At 36.8% G+C, this 23,569-nt stretch overlaps 2 protein-coding genes across 3 annotated transcripts in view; one reads left to right on the top strand and one right to left on the bottom strand.

The window, feature by feature from the left end:
* Positions 1-23,569, bottom strand: part of LOC145684592 (basal body-orientation factor 1-like) — a 120,546-nt gene that overhangs the window by 94,697 nt on the left and 2,280 nt on the right. For both annotated transcript variants that reach the window (XM_081756983.1, XM_081756984.1), the window contains exon 2: positions 16,953-17,057. In XM_081756983.1, coding sequence (XP_081613109.1) covers positions 16,953-17,057 — 105 coding nt within the window. The remainder of the gene's footprint in view (positions 1-16,952; positions 17,058-23,569) is intronic.
* LOC145685738 (TNF receptor-associated factor 4-like) lies at positions 13,518-15,376 on the top strand. Its single transcript, XM_081758233.1, has one exon. The coding sequence runs from the start codon at positions 13,589-13,591 to the stop codon at positions 14,912-14,914; it is 1,326 nt and encodes a 441-aa protein (XP_081614359.1). The 5' UTR covers positions 13,518-13,588; the 3' UTR covers positions 14,915-15,376.

Genomic DNA, 23,569 nt, shown 5'->3' with positions numbered 1-23,569 from the left:
TGCTTCTTAACCACAAAGCCCACTTAACGCGACCTGGGATCGAACCACGGGCTAGAGGTGAATCCTCTACTACTGAACAACAGCTGGATCTTGTTGATCTAAATAAAATTATATTCATGGATGTGGAAGCTCATGCGTAGTTCTCGATAAAGTCGAGGAAAATAAGTTATTTTGTGATTCTAAAAAAAAAAAAAAAAAAATGTTGGTGAACGAAAACCACGCCATCTGTTAAGATGAAATTGATACTAAAACGTACTTTCATTAAGGTTTCTTCATTATGAACTTAGCAGGAAGATAGTACGATGTGGGGCCGCGGTGGCTCAGTGGTAGAGCGTTCACCTCTGGTGCTAGGGGTCTCGGGTTCAAACCCTGCTCCCGCCAAGTGAACTTTGTGGTGGAAAACCACCGTGTGTGTCGGTTTTCTCGGGGATCTCCCGTTTCCTCCCACTTTCTTCATTCCACCATTTCATTCTTTTCTCATAATCACCGTCTCCTTTAGCCTAACCGGCATAACCGTGGGACGTCAAACTCTAAGATTTCATTTCATTTCATAGTACGATGTGTGGTCAATAATATGTAATTCAAAGTTAATATTAACTTTTAGCTTTTATTTTCTATTTAACTAAAACATTGTCCAAAGATAAGACTAGGTCAGTTGTTATTTACATCAAGCTTAAGGAAATGACATGCTTGAGGGCAACTAGTGTTGCGTACTTTGCGAGCGTAATTGACAAAAGTGAACTTCTGTGACGCTAAAAAGCATGTCGGTTGTTGGCAATAATTACCAAGGATATTATAAAATAGAGGATCTGCCTATACAACAGAATCGTGAAGCCATACGTCACAGTTTTGCCACCCCACCCCCTACTCTACCCGGTATGATCATAGTGTTTTCACCCAACATTCATTGCGGAAACGAGAGTAGCCAATCAGATGTTCCGATTCTCGTTTCTTTGGGGGGGGGCTTCATTGAATTAATAGGATGAAGATACATATGATAAAATCCTCTATTTCATGATGGAAAGACTACAAGGTGGATGCAATGCAGTGCTACATTCTTGTCGCTCTGGTGCATGACGTCATCTTGGTCGCAGACGTGGCCAACGAGAGTCAGATGAACTTTTAACAAGCGCTTGCTCGCTGGTATCTTACACGCAAACTTCTCTTCTATTTATAGTGATCTTCAACGAAGTAAAAATTTTAATACAAACAGTAATTATATAAACGTAATGTAATCAATGATTAAGCTAAGTGAATTCAAAGAAAGATATTTACAATAGCAAAAGAAACAACAATATTAGTTCATATTAAACAACTTTGAAGCTTGAACAAGCCAACATTACTCACTACATTTTCTGTTTTTCTTTCTTTTCTTTCTTTCTTTTCTTTTTTTTTAAAACATCTGAAGTAATACACTCGAGTATGTATAGACCTGAATAATCTATAGTGTCGTTAATGCATTTCATTATTATATATTTATATATGCTCAAGTAAATTTTCGTAACACATTGATCGGTTTTGATTTACTATTATTATTATTTTGCTTGAAAGAGAATTCTTTACTGATGACCCCATATAAATTTTGAGAATATCTCAAGGGAGAATTCATTGTTTGCGTAAACAGAGATGCACGTACGTATATTTTCGTTATGCTTGGACAGTTTTTTTTTTTTTTTTTTTTTTTTTTTTTAAGAGGTTGCTCAAACGTAAGTTTCATCAGAATCTCAGGGAAGGTTGAAAACTTTATTGAGTAGGGACGCACGTATTTAATATTTTAAACATCGTCTTTAATTTTGATTTACAAAAAAAAAAAAAAAAAAATCATCTTATTTGAAATCGCTGATCGCTTATTTATAGAATTTGTATTTGAACAAAAAGTTTGGTGAAATTGACAGTTCTCTGAATATTAGTGTCAAAATTTACGCCATAACAAACTGTATTATTAAACATTTGTACGAAATAAAACGTTACATATACTATTGTGTTCTAAAAATATATAGAAATAAATATGTATATACAAAGCACCTCAAACAAAGAAATTGCAACAACATGATTATTTCAAGCAAGAAACAAAGTAGGCCTACTAGGCATATGTGAAGACGATGTAGGGGTGTTACAGCTAGACTAGAAAACATATAAACCATAAAATTACATAATTTTCTTGATAAGTTTTCTCTTTGCTGTCCCGTGGACCAAAGAAGACATAAGATAAATGCAAGTGAATGATTATGTGGAATTTGGTGGAATGAGAAAATGGAAACACTCCGACAAACTCAGTGCCATCGCCGGCTACGATCTCTTAGCGCCTTCCCAAATAGCACAGACAAACGAACAGGGCCTAGTTCCTTTAGGAGCCGCTGTGGCGCTAGTTACGTGCACCAATATTTTCTCAGTGTAGCAGGCAAATGAAACGGCTAGCTATAACAGGAAGTCCCCCCCTCCCTCCCATATAGTATCACAAAACTAAACTGTTTTTAAAATTGAATACAATTAATATCGATTAATTAAGAATAAAAGATAATACAAACACACCGAAAAGAAAACCTTTACAAATTACAAACGAGGCACTTCCCCAGATAATGGCTTGGCATTTAGAAATTTTGCATGTTCAAAACATCCTGTTTCAACATCTACTATGTTCTTCAGCAACACTGGAACTATTACATCGCAAATTTTTACACTTAATTTGAATGAATGATTGTCCGAAAAGAGGCACTGCAAATACTAAAGTGTTGCAGAAAGGAAACAATATAGGCGGAAAGAGTTTCCGAAATTCGAGTATTCACAAACCGATGGGCCTTTTCAACAACGTTAATCACCTATACTAGTTCTTTTGTAGGATAGCACATTACGTTTCTACTGTCTTGTTTATATATCAAGTTCATAAGCGTGGAATTGCATTTGTCCTGACTGATAAGTTTGTGACATGAGGCACAATCTATACTTTGAATAATTTTCCGATTTACAAAACTTCCTAAGAAAGCAGTAGAAGCTAATTTCACTGTTCCTAATAAAATGTCTGAAAACAAAACCATAAATGGGAACATTAAAGTATTATACAAATTGTGACAATAGTAGTGAACAATAGGCTAAAATGTTATGAATTGACTAATTTCTTAAAAATGTTATGAGTTGACTAATTTCTTATTGTGCATATAGTGTGTACAATCTGAATTGTTAAGGATTGGATTTCATTTGCGTTATGATTTAACTGAATTTCACTTTTAGTTTACACTTTAATGAATGTGTGTATTTTTCTCCTAGTGCAAAATGGTTATATTTTCCCCCCTGGTATTATCGTATTAGTAGGTTTCATACGGTAGATTGTCAGAAATACATAAATATCTTTCTACAACATGGGATCTTTGTATATTATCTGTTTTAGTAAGATGTAAATAGGAGTCTACTATGCGATATTTCACAAAAGTAAATAAAATCATTTTATCTAGATAAATATTACGGAAATTTGGAGTTACCACTGGCACACCAAATACTGGGATAGTATCTGAAATAAAGGCTCTGGGTTCTTCTATCCCATTAGCAAGGGCATCAATCTTGGGAAGCTTTGGAGGCCGGGCCCCCCGAAGTTGAAATTGGCACCCCTAATAGGGGGGGGGAATGCTAAGGTGAAGTAGGTTCTTCAATTTCTACAGTACATAGTAATTCGTTTTCCTGTTCTACTAAAGCGTATCTGCCATAGGGCTCCCCAAAGTTACACAAAAATCGGCACTCTTGCCCCTAAGCTAAAGGTTTTAGGTCTCTTTTTTTCCGTAGAAAAGAACCAACCTAAGCATAGATCCCATTACTACTCAGAAACATAAATAAATAAAATTAATTACCCACCATAAAACAACCTTACTAGGATCAGTATGAAGACCAGTCAACAATTCTGTAACTGTATCTGGTATGGGGATGTATGCTTCAGAATCAGGAAAGTGATCGGGAACATGTATTTTCCTTTGAAATATTAGTAGAATTTGCGGTGGAAGGCAGAGATAGTAATCCAGTTTTTAAAATTCGATTTATTGTATATACATACAGTGGCTCTGCTAACCTACATATCATTGCTCCCAAACAAAATGGTACACAACAATATACCATAGTTAAAACAATAAAAGAATACTTTTTGTGCTGTTAATTTTACTACATAAAGATACTGCAAGTATTATGCAACTATAGTGCCTACATACGCTACGTGACTTTTTTTTTTAGCAAGGAGAAAAATTACGTAAAACACAACACTCAGGGTTCGCAAATGTCCCGGATTTTAAGGGACACTCCCTTATTTTATGATTTTGTCCCGCGTCCCAGGGAGCTTCGATACGGGGCAGCAAAAATCCCGTATTTTGCCCAAATGACAAATTTACCTCAGAAAACGACTTTAAAGCCCGCAATTTTTAATGAGTCGTCATGAACCTGGCCAGTAAATGGCAAATGCTATTTCAGAAAAGCTCCGAGTTGCCAAACTTATTTAAAGTCGTCTCCTTTTGCCTAAGGATCCCGCAGTCAAATTCATTTGTGGAAAGAGTTTTCTCACATATGAATTTGAAATGGACTGATACAGAAATATGTGTTTCTGCCCAGTTGATGACAGCTGAGTTTTTCGAGACAGCCTAAAGAAAAATCCAAACTTAAAAAATTTTATCCGTACAGTTAAGTCAAGCGTGAAGTAGGATTTTTGAAATAGTTTAGATTACGTAAATTCAATGTTTTAAAAGTAAGATTTACCTATTTTTTCTTAGATCTATATTAACTCTTTGTATTAGTTCATACTTTTGTATTTCTTTCAGTCTAAAATGATTACTTTTTTATGTGATGCCTGGTTCATTTTCTACCAGTAGATCATGTTTATTAAAACCTTCCCGTTAATACTCATTGAAACTAGTCAACCCATCCCTTATTTAGACTATTTTTATTTGGCAATCCTGACCACACTACACTTGTCTAAATCCACTCAGATTTACGTGACAGAAAACCTGTCCTTCTGTTTAGTGCACGTTAGCGGCGCCACAACGGCCGAAAGGTCAACTACCCCCTGTACGCTGAATCCCATGTTACGAGAGGAATATGGTAAGGCGCTAAGAGATCGTAGCCGGCGATGCTCAGGGACACGATGTTCTCCACCAGAAACTCACTTGACCGAGAAGCGGACCAGTATCCCTTGCGCCAAAGGTGAGCCTTCTGCCACTGAGCCACCGTGCTTCCTTGATTGGTTGAGTAACTACTATATTTTTAAATTTACTGCAGTCATTCTTAATTTTCTAATTCTGGAGGAGGCCCCTATGTATATGTAATTACCCAAAGTTATGATTAAAATGAACAAAAATTTCAAAATCTGAGTGTAAAAATGTCCCGACAATGACGCCCTGACATGGTAGGTGGATACTTTATTCTCTTAATCTAATACATTGTTATATATCTTTGTAACCGTTAATCGTTATTACGAACCTTCCAAGTCCCGTTTTAGCACCGATGCTACAGGGAATGCAGACCTCCAGAATGAAATGCGACCTGAACTAGTTTAACGCGTTCAATGCTCTCCATTTGCGTAACTCGAGGGAGGTAAGCCTCCTAGATCATCGTGCCTCCCTTCTCGAGTTACATACCTGCCTCTGTGGGGAAAATTTTGTCTCAGTATCTTATGTAGAAGGAAATGATGATAGAAATGATAACCTCTGTCGGTTCCCCTCCCTCATGATTTCAAATCCGGGTCTTGAATCAAAGTTCGTCTTTTTAAATCGTACTATTGGATTTTGTATGCAGAATCAACACAAGCTACTGTAGCCTTATATACTATTATTACATACTATTAATACTAAAAAGAAACTACATAATGAAATCGCTTTTTTTACAATTTCATTTAACATTGCATTTATTGATTATTTTTATGTAAAACTTACCATATTTTAGGTTTATTTTTCCTGTCGCCTGCAAGCTAAAATCCATTTCTGGAGACATTCACCCTCTTTTTGAAGAAATCTAAAGTATTTTATCTTAGTTCATTTAGTTTTTCTGTAATAATTACTACAGCCGTACACTGCACAGTTAGGCATTCTTGATATCATTTAACAGAACAAAGTAACAAAGAATTTCCACTTGTCACTTAAAGCCGCGCCTTTTCCCGCTGTCTCTTGCAAACCAGATGACGTCACAGCCACGACAGCGCTTCAGGCGGCATGCGCATGCAACTACCTTGTAGTCTTTCCACCATACTCTATTTTATAACATCCTTGAAAATAACCGATAGTTCTGCTGGCATAGATTGTTTATAGCTAGATTTATAGAGGCGAAGTTCTTATGCTCCTGTTTTAGGCAGGATATTTGTACTGTCTCTGTGTGTTGTGATTTTTATTGTGATCCCTGTAGTAACATTACAGCTAGGGTCTGTTATTGTCTATACATTACACAAATCATCAAACTGGAAATGCAGTGAAAAACAATTATGTATTGTTGCTACAGTACACCTCCAAATATAGACCTACTTTACAACGTTGAACACAAGTGACAAGAAACCAATGACAGTGACCGTGACAACGAGATTTCATGCAGGAAAATGTAACAAATTAAGTGCTTCACATTTTGTGTTTAGTGTTGTGCGATGATAGATGAATCCTAGTGCAAGGTGCAGTGTTCAGAAAACCACCTTTAAGGTATACTACTATATGCATATTACCGCACGAGCGCACGCAGAAATTATTGTTGGGGGATCAAATACTAGGCCTACAAGCCACTACGTCTATGTACTATTGAACAGGTATTATTCTGCAACCAGAAAGACGATAAGTAATTGTCAAAAACTTGCACCTATATTTCGGAAAAAGTAACAAGGTAAGTGGAGGTATATACGCCAGTGCGGCTAAATACGCCAAGTGTTCAGCGCTGGGACGTTTCTGACGAAATCCCCTAGAAGGCGCCACCAATTATGTGCCACGGTCCTGTACAAGTCCGATTTGACGAATACTCCGGGAGACAGCGCTGAGACCGCCACTCCGTGCAGTGTTGTTTGCTTCGGGAAGGCTCCATGGAAGGACGTTATTATTTCAATAGAGTAAGAATCTGTTATTAGTACTGTGCTAACTCGGAACATTACTGATTGTTTACAGCAATGTACGCCTTATTTCGTGTCCGTCTAGGAACACCTTGTTTTGTGAGTGTAATTTCAGTATTTGTGATTCCATGGCTACTAAATCAATACCAAACATGGTGCAGCGAAATACGCCAGGGCTTGTTCAGGACTGACTGCAGAAGACAAAGATATTTTCATTTGTCCCACATGTTCTACGTAATATCGGTGTAGTCTTTCTTTTTAAGCCACAGTTCAGTGACCTGTTTGTTTATCTTCTTATTTTCTAAAGCTTTTCAGTTTAAACTTCATTTCAACTTTATCGTTTTTTACATTTTATCTTTTTATCTTCATCTTGCACTTTGGTTATTCTATTTTTTGCTTCAGCCATGTCTAGTAATATTTGAGTTCGTGTAATACAGATGATATAAGCAGTTGCAAGATTTATTAAAGGTTTCTATTAGTATTCTAGCCTTGGTGTAATTACCTGCACGTGCTGGTAAATACGCCATTTTGTAATACTTTTTTTTCTTTTACCTTGGGTACAAAATGAAAGTGAATATGTACATCATTGCCACAGTTTCTTCCACACGCGGAAAAGGCTACTCTACAACGCGTATATCTTGTACTTTGTGTTCCATGAAAATTAAGACCATAAAAAATACAAGACCCTTAATATGACGTATTTACCTGCACCTACCTTAGAATTAAATTGTTTTCATAAGAGAAAGAGTACAGATGAAGTGTTACATCGTATTTTCATGTTACATCAATTATTTCACCATTAAACAAGTATAGTTTTTATTAAGAAAGTGTACAAATGTATATGCTTGGTGAGTTAGGAAGTTTTGGGAGGGGACCAGTCCCGCTGGATCCTCCCGTGGGTACGACCCTGATATAGTCTATTAAATATTGGATAGTGTCTTCTAATAGTGAAAGACACTCCTTGCAGTAACATACTTAGTTCGAACAGTTACGAAAATAACACTTAAATATCTTCCAACTTTTGCTTAGATAAATTCCATTTTCACCAATGTTCATATATCTATTCAAAAACTAGAAATCATGGATAAAAAATTGAAAGAGTAATCGAAAGTTCGTAATGTACGTAGGTAATTATATAGTATTCAACATTTTGATTAGTTCAAAAGTACATAGTTTGAAATGTAATATAATAATATTTAAAATATACAACATACCAATATACCAATATAAAATATAATATTGGTAATATTAATATATATATATATATATATATATATATATATATATATATATATATATATATATATATAACTAGTACGCAAAGTATTATAGGGAGCTGGCTTTAATGCGATGCCAAGGAATTCAGAGTTGATTGGCAGGTTCCCCACCCCGTCACCAAGAAACGGTCACTCGACGGTCCTGGGCAGGGTTGCCAGTGCGTTGTCAAAAAATTCAGCTAATACTCACTTAATTCAAAGAGTTTATGCAATTATGCAATCCCTATCGAAGATCCCTGTATACGTGGACACACGCAAATTAGGCTGTGATAACAAATGCTTCAGTTTTTTTTTCTCCCTCGCTTCTTCGTCGCACTGCACTATGGTCTTCCTTATTACTTCCCAAGCTTCTCTGTGTATAGTTTGCCCTCTCTTACGCTGTGAAGCCATTGTCAAATGAATAATAAGCAACAAAACCGCAACCACAACAACACACAACAAATAACCAACTCACACTCTCTTCAGAATGACATTCATGTGACAATTTTTTAAGCCTGGCAACGCTGACATATAGAAGGAGAGTAAGGAAGTATTGCAAGAATCAGGCAGAAAAATTGTTGAAAATTTTTCCCCTCTTTACCTCAGCCCCTGCTGGTAAACAAGCTAGCTCCCTATAATACTAAATAATATGGACCGCTCGGGAGAGTAATACTCCCGGAAGTACGTTTTTTTTTTAAAAGCGCGGTACCCTAGCCAGCTGTTTTAAGTTGGTCACAAAATTAATATAATAGGTAGAAGCGGACTGCGAGTACAAGGGCCCACCCGGAGAATGATGCTGAAGGCCCTTGATGAATTCCGAGTTGGTCTGGAGTTTCGACTGCCTTTTTAGGAACGAACCCTTAGCTGTTATAATTACCTGAAAACATCAAAGAATTAGGCCAATTAAGTTTTCTGGTATTTCCGATTTTCTTTTCAGTTCATATTATCAGGGACTGATCCAGCACGGATTCCTGAAGGGGCTTCATAAGGAGGACTCCCTTTGCCGCCCCCTTCCTGGATACGCCTGGGTACGGAGAATATGGCATGAACATCCTTTGGGGTCCGATTTCTTGGGCTTCTGGCCCCGGGCCAGATTTACGACATCACCTGTGTGCTCAGGGGAAACCGACCCTTTTCACTGCAACCACCCACGTTCAAAAATTCCATGCTTCATTGTGAATAATAGGGACCCGACCCTATATTTTTGAGGCTTCATATCTGGGGACGTCAGACCCCGGGCTCGATTTGTGACATCATAGCTGTGCTCAGGGGCCACGACCTTTCCATTGCCACCTCCCACGTCTAAGAACTACATATTTCATTCGTGAATAGAAGGGACCCAAGCTCGAAACTTCGGGGCCCGATTTATGGGGCTTCGGGCCCATTTTCTGACATGACCGCTGTGTTCAGGGAATCATTACTTATCGCCACCACACCATCGCTACCATTAAAAAAAAATTGACTTGAATCTAAAATAGCGGATTTCAAGATGGCGGCCATGAATGACGTACACTACAAAAATTGCGGCCCCTCATCAATCCTCTGTTCCCATCATCACCTGTTACTTTTTCCGTCGATTTTCAAACTTATGCAGGTGTCCACGGACTTTTGACTCACCCTGTATACTGTGAACGTTTAAGAGGAGGTTGTACTATCGGCAAACCTTCGTAATCACAAGATCATTTCGTGTTATAAAAATGTTCCAGGCGATTTAATTCATTGCCGAACACATCTTACAACTTTCAATTACTGTATATTCACTTCAATATGTGAAATGGTGGAGTTTGTTTACAAATTAATGCACTGTCTCATACTTTCTTTTTCTTTTCTTTCTTTTTTTTTTTTAAATCTTGAACGTTTGAGAGGAAACAATTGAAAGTAAAGTTGAGAACGTTCATATATTTAAGCTCTAAAAATTTCAATAGAATAAATTGTCAAGATGGAACTTTCCTGTGATAAATTGGACAATTGTACAGACAGTAGTGATTACAGTGAAATGCAGTTTTACGAACAACGTGACGGCATATATTCCGAAGTTGGGCGTCCGCTTTCGTCAAGTTTTTTCACTGTTATCTCCTTTAAACACTTTCTGCAATTTGTTATTAGGTTCATTAATCCGTGCTCTTCATAAATTTTAAAAGATTTTGCTCGTTATCAATGTATTCCTTCACAAATGTTAAAACTGCTAGTTCATTGCCCTTGTACATTCGCCATGTTGGTATCATAAATGCTCGTTTCTTTTCCTCAATGCAACTGTTCGGTCACCTTGCGCCAAGTAGTTCCCTCCGCTTGCCATATAGTCCCATGTTTATATCCACAGAAAGCTATATTAGTCCATATATCCACATTCGTGCATACTTCTATTTTGTAGCTGACCACCCATCACAACAGAGTTAATACTTGATCTGTTGATGATTGCGGTGATCAGATGTGCCGATTCTCGTTTCTTGGGGGGGAGGCTTCATTGAGTTAATAGGATGAAGATACACATGGGTAAATCCTCTATTTTATAATATCCTTGAAAATAGCTGATAGTTCTGTTGGAACAGATTGTTTATAGCTAGATATATATAGAGGCGAAGTTCATGCTCCTGTTTTGGACAGGATATTTGTACCGTCTTTGTGTCTTGTGATTTCCATTGTGATCCTGTAGTAACATTACGGCTAGGGTCTGTTATTGTCTATCCATTACACAAATCATCAAACTGGAAATGCAGTGAAAAACAATTATGTATTGTTGCTACAGTACAACCTCCAAATATAGACCTACTTTACAACGTTGAACACAAATGGCAAGAAACCAATGACAGTGACCGTGACAACGAGATTTCATGCAGGAAAAATGTAACAAATTAAGTGCTTCACATTTTGTGTTTAGTGTTGTGAGATGATCTCAGATGAATCCTAGTCCAAAGTGTAGTGTTCACAAAACCAACTTTAAAGTATACTACTATATGCAGATTACCTCAGGCACGCACCCAGAAATTTTTGTTGGGATTGCCAAATACTAGGCCTACAAGCCACTACGTCTATGTACTATTGAACAGGTATTATTCTGCAACCAGAAAGACGATAAGTAATTGTCAAAAACTTGCACCTATATTTCGGAAAAAGTAACAAGGTAAGTGGAGGTATATATGCCAGTGCGGCTAAATACGCCAAGTGTTCAGAGCTGGGACGTTTCTGACGAAATCCCCTAGAATGTGACTCAAATTATGTGCCACGGTCTTGTACAAGTCCGATTTGACGAATACTCCGGGAGACAGCGCTGAGACCGCCACGCCGTGCAGTGTTGTTTGCTTCTGGAAGGTTCCATGGAAGGACGTTATTATTTCAATAGAGTAAGAATCCGTTATTAGTACCGTACTAACTCAGAACATTACTGATTGTTTACAGCAATGTACGCCTTATTTTGTGTCAGTCTAGGAAAAATTTGTTTTGTGAGTGTAATTTCAGTATTTGTGATACCATGACTACTAAATTAATACCAAGCATGGTGCAGCGAAATATGCCAGGGCTTGAGGATACAAGAGTTTATGCAATTATGCAATCCCTATCGAAGATCCCTGTATACGTGGACACACGCAAATTAGGCTGTGATAAGAAATGCTTCAGTTTAGCTCCCTCACTTCTTCGTCGCACTGCACTATGGCCTTCCTTATTACTTCTCTAACTTCTCTGTGTATAGTTTGCCCTCTCTTACGCTGTGAAGCCATTGTCAAATGAATAATAAGCAACAAAACCGCAACCACAACAACACACAACAAATAACCAACTCACACTCTCTTCAGAATGACATTCATGTGACAATTTTTTAAGCCTGGCAACGCTGACATATAGAAGGAGGGTAAGGAAGTATTGCAAGAATCAGGCAGAAAAATTGTTGAAATTTTTCCCCCTTTACCTCAGCCCCCGCTGGTAAACAAGCTAGCTCCCTATAATACTAAATAATATGGACCGCCCGGGAGAGTAATACTCCCGGAAGTACGTTTTTTTAAGCGCGGTACCCTAGCCAGCTGTTTTAATTTGGTCACAAAATGTATATCATGTGCAGAGGCGGACTGCGAGTACAAGGGCCCACCCGGAGAATGATACTGAAGGCCCTTGATGAATTCCGAGTTTGTCTGGAGTCTGGACTGCCTTTTTAGGAACGAACCCTTAGCTGTTATGATTACCTGAAGACATCAAAGAATTAGGCCAATTAAGTTTTCTGGTATTTCTGATCGTTTTTTCAGTTCATATTATCAGGGACTGATCCAGCACGGATTCCTGAAGGGTGCTTCATAAGGAGGACTCCCTTTGCCGCCCCCTTCCTGGATACGCCGGGATAACATTCAGGCAGGGTAATAAGGAAACTTACTTTTGTGAGCAAAAAGTATGGAGAATATGACATGAACATCCTTTGGGGCCCGAATTCTTGGGCTTCTGGCCCCGGGCCAGATTTACGACATCACCGGTGTGCTCAGGGGAAACCGATCCTTTTCAGTGCAACCACCCACGTCCAAAAACTCCATGCTTCATTAGTGAATAAAAGGGACCCGATCCTATATTTTTGAGGCTTCATATCTGGGGACGTCAGGCCCCGGGCTCGATTTGTGACATCACAGCTGTGCTCAGGGGCCACGACCTTTCCATTGCCACCTCCCACGTCTAAGAACTACATATTTCATTCGTAAATAGAAGGGACCCAAGCTCGAAACTTCGGGGCCCGATTTATGGGGCTTCGGGGCCATTTTCTGACATCACCGCTGTGTTCAGGGAATCATTACTTATCGCCACCACACCATCGCTACCATTTAAAAAAAAAATTGACTTGAATCCAAAATGACGGATTTCAAGATGGCGGCCATGAATGACGTACACTCTAAAAGTTGCGGCCCCTCATCAATCCTCTGTTCCCATCATCACCTGTTACTTTTTCCGTCGATTTTCAAACTTATGCAGGTGTCCAAAGATTTTTGACTCACCCTGTATACTGTGAACGTTTAAGAGAGGTTGTAGTATCGGTAAACCTTCGTAATCACAAGATCATTTCGTGTTATAAAAATGTTCCAGGCGATTTAATTCATTGCCGAACACATCTTACAACTTTCAATTACTGTATATTCACTTCAATATATGAAATGGTGGAGTTTGTTTACAAATTAATGCACTGTCTCGTACTTTCTTTTTCTTTTCTTTCTTTTTTTTAAATCTTGAACGTTTGAGAGGAAACAATTGAAAGTAAAGTTGAGAACGTTTATATATTTAAGCTCTAAAAATTTCAATAGAATAAATTGTCAAGATGGAACTTTCCTGTGATAAATTGGACAATTGTACAGACAGTAGTGATTATAGTGAAATCCAGTTTTACGAACAAAGTGACAGTTCAGGTGAAGTGGATATTGAGAAGAAAAGTTTGTTAGAAGCATTGGAACACGATGAAACCAATAAAGTTTGCTTTTATTGTCGAGAGTTATTGAACGAAGATCATGAACTCGTATGTGATTATGTAGTAAAAGAATGTGACAAGTGTAATATTAGAATTGCTAAAAAGTTCATGACTATTCATTGGGAAAATGATTGCAACAAGCGTGTCATGAAATGTGAATTTTGTGACAGCGAAGTAGTGGCGGATGCGTACCCTGACCACTTTGAAACATGTGATATGGTTAGTATCAGATGTCATTTAAATTGTGGGGAAAAGATTCAAAGACAAAATTTCTTCGCTCACGTGACTGAAGAATGTCCCAGAAGGCTTGTGACATGTGAGCACTGTGAAATAGAAACAGAGGCTCAATCACTACATGAGCATGTCGCCAATTGTATGAAAGCTCCGGTTGCGTGTCCAAAATCTTGTGGACTTACCGTTACAAGGAAGAACCTAGGAACACACCTAGATGAGGAGTGTCCTAACCTACGTAGCAGTTGTGTATTCAAAAGTTTACAATGTAAATACGAAGATTTCCCTTTAGGGTTAAGAAGACACATCCATAACTACAATAATTTTCATATGGAACTTATGAAAAATGAGATGGAAAATCAGAAAATGCTTAACAACAATCTTACAGAGAAGTTGGAACTATTAATGGACAAAGTAAATGAATTGGAACAAGACAGAGACCAATTGTTGAATGAAGTACGTGAACTACAAGAAGACAGGAAGGAACTGGTGAAGGTAGTCAACCAAAATACCGCTGGAAAATATTTATGGAAAGTCACGGAATTTTCGGAGAAGCTGCTAACAGTGCCAAATGGTGAATTTATTTGCAGTCCAAGCTTCTATAGTTCCTACCGAGGGTATAAATTACGGGCAAAGTTGTATCCAAACGGATTTGACAAGAAATTTCAGGGATTTATATCCATTTTTATTCAAATTTTATCAGGAGATTACGATGACGAACTTGAATGGCCTTGTGAGAAGCAAATAAGTTTCACAGCAATCTGCCCAGGAAATGCTTGTAATAAGACCGTAAAATTCTTTGGCCATAATTGTGCCTCTTTTGAAAAACCTACTAAAGAAAAGGAACGGACAGGTTATGGGTTTACTAAATTCGCTTCAATTAATTACTTGAAGAATAATAATTTTCTCGTTGATGATATTTTATCATTGGAAATCAGGGTCGATTAGGTTATTCATAATTGTCTATAATTTACAGATTAGATATTGGTGCTAGTTTTTCCCGATAACCTTAATACTATAATAATTGTTATTAATTTTAACGAAAAGTGTATACTAAATTATTCGCACTTGGTTTTAAGTTCAAAATTCAATTCAGTTCAGTTCAATTAAAATTTTATGTTTTGTATTACTGGTGTTATGTCTGTATTCAACTACAAAGGATGCACTGATGGTAGTAATCAACATCTAGGGATTCTCAGAAGGGGAGTTCGAAAACGACACGAATCATGAATTTTAAAATTTCATACTAAAGGAGACGAATACCTGTATCGTCTCATTCCTGGAAGACAAGAGGCCTGGTGGAAAATCTCGCGTCTTTTTTTTTTTTTTAATGTAGATTAAATTTCTGTAACTAACATAACTTAATTCCTGAATTGATTTTCCTTCTTATTAAAAATAATTAAATTTGAAGTATTTCTTTCTTTATAAATTCGAATATTACTACAATATAACTTTAGGTGATACCATGCAGGATACAACTAAAGACTACATTTTGTTAACCGTTTGCGCTCTTATGTTCGCAGTTAACGTTGAGCCACGGCGGATCACCCACCGTTGCTTGCATTTCTTGATCGGTGTCAAACTGCTGACCGGCAAGAAACTGCTTCAGGTAGGGTGACAGATGATAATTGCTCGGTGGAAGATCCAAGTTATACGGTGGGTGGTCGAGCAGCTCCCCTCTTGAGTTTGAGCGGCAGAATGAGGGCGTACATTTCAACTGTTCACACTGATGCTACGGCTGCAACTTGTGTCACTCCATGCCCAATTCATGATGGAAGACAGCCAAGGGCGCCCATGTTGTGGTTTCTAAGGGGGGAAAGTATAAGCGACGTTTCAAATATAGTTTAAAATTTTGCTGTAACTAATGTAAAAATTCTACTGGGTTTTCAATATTCCCAAGTACAATTTCCTCTTAGGGGGGCGAGCGCCCCACCTTGCCCACCCTGATGAGCGCCCTTGAAGATAGCGCGGGTACGCATTTCGACAGAAACAACGAGTGAAACAACGGTTAAAGATTGGTTTGGGTCACAAGCGGGTGTTGATTTGCACAGGACATGCGCATACAAAATCTTCAAACTACAGTAAATATTTAAACGAAAATAGTAATTACGTAGAAAAATAGCTTAATGTGTACAGAGGAAATAACCAAAACTGTAAGAAATTATCTTTAGTAGTTTTGTTTCTATTGACAATCGGACCTTACTTTTAAAAAATAGCCTCCATAAAAAATGCGTATCCAAAGAGGAGGGAGTTTGAATATGCGAAAATAGAAAACCTCACGAGGTCTCCGTATTACGAAGATGAAATTTATAAATTATGAAAGGGAAACTTGTGAGTCTGTGTGCTATCCTAACAGATGTCGCTACATGTTCGTCTTGTCTGCCTGACACCAATAAATAGGTGTCGCTTGCATGCAGGCAATTCACCGATTTAAAACTACTGTGACGTTTTAATTGCAGCTGATAACCATATTGTTAATATGTTTTCTCCAACTAAATGACTGAACACGAGTCACGAAAGTCACCCACATGAAAAGAAAAGTGCAAAAGTCAAAGAGATTTATGCAAGTAAATCAAATGATCGAATTATTTGCGTGAAAGAAATGTGTCTATTTTGTCAAATTATGTATTATTAACCTTCCTGATACCGCCGCCAATACCCGGTATGCTTCGCGATTCCGCGGGCCATTTAACTGATTTTTAATAGTCTATAGTGTATGAAACAAAAGCGTATAGCATCACTTCTATTGTGCATAGACATGAAGTAAAAAAGTATTTTGTTGTCTAGGGTCTCTAGTTCATTTTTTTTTTTTTTTGCATTCATTATATATTATTTTTAAAATTAAGTATTATTAATGAATCCACGTTATCGACTATTGAACGTCCTCAACTAGAATTACGTGGTTTAGATTTTATTATCCTATCTTTAGCATTGCTGAGAATGACAGTAAAAATTAAATAATTTGTAAAAATGTCTCTGTACTTACTTATAATCGTTTTTGGTTCTTTCCATATCCAATAAGTGGTTGGACATCAAAGCCAGCTTTTCTGCGGCTGTGAAACCCTCTTCGTCAGGCTCATCTAGAGAAGTCCTGCCAAAAACAAAGGATTATCTTTCTATTTGCACAGTACCAACTTATATACAATTCGTTACATAAGTGTTAGGACCAAAATAATAAAAATATGCATTACTTCCTCTTTTTTTACTCAAAACAGGATTCAATACCTGGGTAGTACTATTAGTGATGATATGAAGTGTGAACGTGAAATAAAAGTAAGGATAGGAATGGCAAAAGAAGTCTTCAGTAAGAGAAAGAAAAGACTACTTTGTAGGACTTTGAATAATAAAGAGTTGAGAAAAAGTCTTACAAAATACTGCGTCTGGAGTATTGTGCTGTATGCGTCACAAACATGGACATTACTCAAGAAAGATAAAAAACGACTGGAAGCTTTAGAAATGTGGGTGTGGAGGAGAATGAAAAGAATTAGATGGGTCGAGTGAGAAACGAATGAGAGGGTGTTAGAAATGGTGGGAGAGAAAAGAAAAATTTTAGATATTATTAAGAAGAGGAAGAGAAACTTATTGGGACATTGGGTAAGAAGGAACTGTATTATGAGGGACGTGCAGGAAAGGGAAGGAGAAGTCGAAGGAGACTACAATTAATGACCGATATGAAAACAGAGATCTGTACATGAATACGAAGAGGTTAATGGAAGACTGTGGAGCATGAAAGCTAATCAGCTGCAGTAAGTGACCTTCCAATAAGGGCAGAATACCTATGATGATGATGATGATTATGATCACCACATCAGTTGACGCGGGTTACAAACACGATTTTGTCATAGAGGTCCCTCGTGGCTATAGCTTCATGGATAGCGTACGTGTCATTACCGTAGGATTCCCATCTGATTCAGATCGAACGTTAACAGGCCCCATCACTGCGAAATTAAAATACCGCTAATTTTACAGTAATTATGTGATATCTTCAAATAGATAAAAGATAATCGAAAAGTGGAACAAGACCTCCCTAGACAATATTATTTTACGTGTGATACCGTTATCACGACTTACTTATCTGCTTTCGATTTACATCGATTAAGATAATCGGCATTTATTTTCGCGTTTCTAAATAACTGCAAGTGGAAAGTTACTAGGTGATTCGTGATAACGGTACCTCATGCAAAATAACATTGTCTAGGGTGGTCTTGTTCCACTTTTCGATTATCTTTTATCTATTTGAAGATATCACATAATTACTGTAAAATTAGCGGTATTTTAATTTCGCGGTGATGAGCCCTCTTAAGCTGTAGATTCATGTTTCCTATAAGCTCGCTGCTGAAAGGGACGCTAAACTTCTGACAACAAACCAACATTACTTTCTGGTGCTGGAAAAATATTGCTGAGGGAATCTCTTTAAAGCGATCCATCAGAGCTTTCTGGTTATCCTGGACTGTGTCAAATCTTATAGGCAGGAGGGCGGGAGAGGAGGATCTGGTGAATATATTGGTAGTATTACATTAAGATGTTTCTTTACGGACAAATTATAGATATCAAATGATTGGAACATTGTTATGGAAAACGTAATTCACTAATGGCAAACAAGAATTAATAAATGCGATTAGGTAACACACGGCCAGCAAACAACTCTGAAATTCTCAAAATTTGTTACGACACGTTGGCATCCAAGTTGAATATTTGAGGAGGGTAGAGCGTTCCTGTGGAGCCCAGCGTCTGTTGGGGGGGTCAACATCGTGTCCGTGATTTTTCTCAGGATTCTTCTGTTTCCTCCCTCATTTGCATTGCACTAATTCTTTCATAATTGTTATCTTTCATTAGTTTTCCGTCTCAGGGGCGTCATTTCAGAGTTCGCTTGAGGGGGGGGGGAACAAGAACACTACCGACATAAAACTTTCACGTTTTGTACTAGTATATTAGTAGACAATCGAATAAAGTATATGTATTCCTCAAACTTTGGGGGAGGGGACAATTGCCCCTACATTCCCCCCTTAAATGACGCCCTGATCAATCTCCTTTTCCTGTAGTGATGTTTGAAGATGTAAAACTAGAAATTTCATTCCATTTTTGTAATCACACATCACTATATAAGTCAAATAAATACAGTGATTTTTTGTGCGATATTCCATATACCACCGGATGTAAGGAACTGAAAGTGTGTGAAATTCTTTTCTCTCAACATCTGAACTGAATCCAAAGCAATAAGCCACATTCATTAATTCTATGCCACAAGAGCCAGTATAAAATGATATGAAGTGGCAAAGACAGAAGATTCTCAATCACAAAGATACTAGCCAAAGAAGACCAGGGTTATAAAGGTTTTGGATCAGAGTAAACATAACTATTCTATCAGGCCTTGTTTCCATTTTGTACTAAAGCCTGTGACAAACATCTTGGCATTTCAGCTAAACGAATAAAACACAAGCTCTGACGCGACGTTGCCGAATGCTAAGGAGTGTGGCTATGGCTAAGCAGACAAACTACAGCGCGATCAGGTGGCAGAGGATAGACGTGGATGTGTACAAAATAAACGTGGCAATAACGCCTGGCCTCTCATTTGCTAGTAGCATTTAAAGGGAACTTTGAGCGCCGCCTTCAAATGCCAAGATGTTTGTCACGCCGTTTAAAACACAATAATACACTGAGCAAGGCTATGTGGTAATATATAACAAAACAAAACGTGATTTTGTGTTTTGTTGCATATTATCACATGGCCTTGCTCAGTGTATTATTGTGTTTTAATATCAGAATAAACAATATCAAAATGGCCTCAAAAGTGCGTCTCAAGATGGCCTGGACTATATAGGGCGAGAAATGAAGTAGAAAACATCAACACACTGTTTTCACTACACTAACTTTTATTTAAGAAGACACACACAGGCACAATAACATATAAGGGTCAAGTAGCACTTGTTAGAACATGGCAAGTAAACCATATTTGTGCAATTGAAGAATCATGTCCCAATTAAAATATGGCAACAAACACACAATGTGATCGGCAAAACATATAAAACCACACTTATTACATAATTTGCGAAGGTATGCAGTAAAAAGATGTCTCACAGTAACTCAACATAGTGGCTTTGTGTTACCCAAGTTGCGTTAAATTTTGACACAAACCTGGTGCTACTTCAACTTCTTCCCACTTTGGAATAAAAATATTAAAATGGTTGTTGCTGAATCAATGATCTTTATAGATTGTAATACACCGAGAACAAGTAAAAACACCGAAAATATATGGCAAATATCAGCTAATGTAAATTTTATCAGAATATTCAAACTGCCACAAAACTATTTACGTGAAAGATCACAGGAAATGTAATATTTTGCTCTTTATTTCGTATAATCATCAAATATACGAAATAATGTGGATAGAAATAGCGTGACGTCACATCTTTCTTGTTGTCATAGTGATCACCATTTTATTTTCTAAACAACAGTGGCTAAGAACTTAAAACAGAAATAGTAATATTTTTAATTTCTAGATTGGAAAGATTAGAATAAAAGAAATATTTGCATTCTTTTTAAAAGAAGAATCTCGACTGAATGAAACTGAATAAAGATAGAAAAAGCATGTAGGTAAATAATATGTTAAATTATGTTTAGTATATGAAAAGCATTGAATGTAAAATTAGCGAGTTCACATATCTTACGACATTTTCTCCCAGATATCACATATTTCAAAGTTACATTAAGTTATAAAGTGTACTCACTTTGTTCATCGTCGGATATTAAATTTAAATAATTGTAAAGAAACTGTCTGATTCAATAGTATCTTTATAATCTATTACATACGTTTAATGGTAAATATATGCTGAAACACTTATAATTGTTTGTTTCTTTGTTTTATGGTCAGCATTTTTTGCCTTGTTTGTTTGTTTAATTTAATAGATAATAACTAGAGACCGGATGTTTAGGCATTAAAAACCTAGAAAATAGGCAGGCAAATAGGCACTTAAAATTTAAAAAATAGGCACTAAAGTGCAACTCGAAATATCGAAGATAAATACTCAATACAATTTAAAAAAATAAATTCAAGTCATAGATATTGTTCCAAGAATATAGAAACATACCTGTTTGTTAATATTTTTTAATGTATATATAAAAACGAAGGTTGACATGTATTCCATGTGATTTTGTAAATACATTCTATACAGCGCTTTATCTCTACATATAACAGTCCAAATTCTATACATTTTAATCAGTACACACAGCAGTCCAAAGTTCTACAGCACTTTATTAGTACACATAGCAGTCCAAAGTTTTATTGCATCTTATTACTACAAACAACACTTATTTCTCGAAGAGGCAGAATCCTTTCTTGAGATACTAAATTATATATTTTTACCAATAAAGCCCTATTTCGAAGAAAATGCACAGAATAGGCAACATTAGGTACTAAAGCAATTATTTAGGCAGGAAGGGGCCAAATAGGCAAAATAGGCGAAATAAAATTGGCTTAAATTGAAACTATAGCAACCCACAAAAACATTAAAACGTTATTTTTGACCATATCTTTAATATTAAAGAATAGGCATTTTGCCTAACATCCGGTCTCTAATAATAACCATACGGAAGGATCGGATGAATATTCACCGATCAGAAATGAAAGCCTGTGAGAAACATCTTGGCATTTCAGCTAAACGAATAAAACGCAAGCTCTGAAGCGACGTTGGCGAGTGAGAAAGGGGAGTGACTATGAATTGGCTAAGCACACGAACTACAGCGCGATCAGGTGGCAGGAAATAGACTGAAGTGAATGTGTACAAAATAAACGTGGCAATACCGCAGGCCTCTCATTTGCTAGCAGCATTTAAAGGGAACTTGGAGCGCCGCCTTCAAATGCCAAGATGTTTGTCACGCCATTTAGTCTAGATTAAAATTCCCAGTATACATATATAAGTGTAGTTTTTACTTTCTTCCTTCCTTCCTTTCTTTTTTTAAAAAATTGAATTCATTGTAATTGTGCTCCCGTATTGTAAAAGGTGGACGTAAGAAATTTAAATGTGGCATTAGAATTACCTGTATTCTAAAAGTAATGATAATTAGAAAACACCTTATATTTGTACTATTTATCTTGTCCCGAAAGCTCATCAATCTGCACGTTGCAGAGTTTATACGAGGAGTGATTGGAAATTAAGGTTACAAAGCCTGAAGTGAAACGTGTATATATTATTTCATACAACCAATACACCCAACAGATAGTACATACATTAGGTTATTTTTCGACATAGTCTCCACATCTGTTACGGCACTTGTTACGTCGCAGGATGAATTTGAAGATTCCCTTCTGGTAAAAATTATGTCCTTGCCTGTTCAGCCCTGTTGTCACGAAGATTTTGCTTCCTTGTTTGAAGCGAATATACGAGTGCTCCTTCAAGTGTGGGAACAGGGGACCGTCGCTAGGAACGAAGTCCGAGCTGTAGGATAATATTTAATCTCTAAATCTCTTAATCTGTAATATTTTCCAAATGTTCACCACTAGACCACCCATTTCCAAATTTTCGCCATTATTAGAGGAAAAGTACTGATTCTATTTTGTTGCTTAATTCAAGCTGTTTCAAATGGCGTATTGAAAGATCACAATATTGTGATTGGTAATACAAATATAATTTAAACGAACCTATCTCTAGGCATGACCGCCATTTTGATGACGTCACCACATGGGTTCATGACTTGTGATCAAGTGTCTCCTGGAGGCTTTTTTTTTTTTTTTTATTCCTTCATGTATACATAACCACTATGCAAAATGGCACACTGATGTCCAGAAATGAAATATTTTGATGATATTTGCATTAGTTCCACCTATTACATCAACTTTACTTCGTCTTCAAAATTTTCTACAATATGTGAATAATGTATCTTATTTGTACTAGATTTCACAATACACCTTTCACTTGACACGTTTATGTTATATATATATATATATATATATATATATATATATATATATATATATATATATATATATATATATATAGATAGATAGATAGATAGATATAGATAGATAGATAGATAGATAGATAGATAGATAGATAGATAGATAGATAGATAGATAGATAGATATAAAAGAAAAAAAACATGGCGATCAGTAGACAATGGAGACAGGCTTGCCAACCATACGATAATTTACCGTGATATACGATAGTTTAAGCCTTAATGCTATATAGCCCTACAATAATGCCCGTGCGATAATAGTGACTGTACGATAATTTTAGAGCGCACACTAGTTTGCAGTTTTTGAATGTGCAAATAAATTGTAGATGTGTATTACATAATTATAAAACACATACTCTGAGATTTTTAACAGTCATTCCCACTAAAATAAATTAATAACCATTCGAGAATTGGCAAATGGCAACTCTGTATCCATTTTTTGAATTCAGTTACGTTTACGATAGGCTGGAAATATTATTGTTGTTCAGTATAGTGTTAATAAGGATTTTTTTTTTGATAAAAGTGGAGAGAACAGTGACACCGATTTGGAGTTCGAACTGAAGATTACTAGATAAGTATATAATAAGTTATTGGTATTATTATTAGTATATTATTCTTGTTTCTACAATTAGGTCTATCACGTGCATAACG

This window comes from Thermobia domestica, chromosome 5 (assembly GCF_964235325.1).
Source record: "Thermobia domestica chromosome 5, izTheDome1.hap1.1, whole genome shotgun sequence".
Taxonomy (NCBI): Eukaryota; Metazoa; Arthropoda; class Insecta; order Zygentoma; family Lepismatidae; genus Thermobia; species Thermobia domestica.
This window is presented reverse-complemented; position numbering and strand designations above follow the sequence as displayed.

Excerpts from the sequence above, each read along its gene's own strand:
- LOC145685738 (XM_081758233.1), top strand. The coding sequence starts at position 13,589 with ATGGAACTTTCCTGTGATAAATTGGACAATTGTACAGACAGTAGTGAT.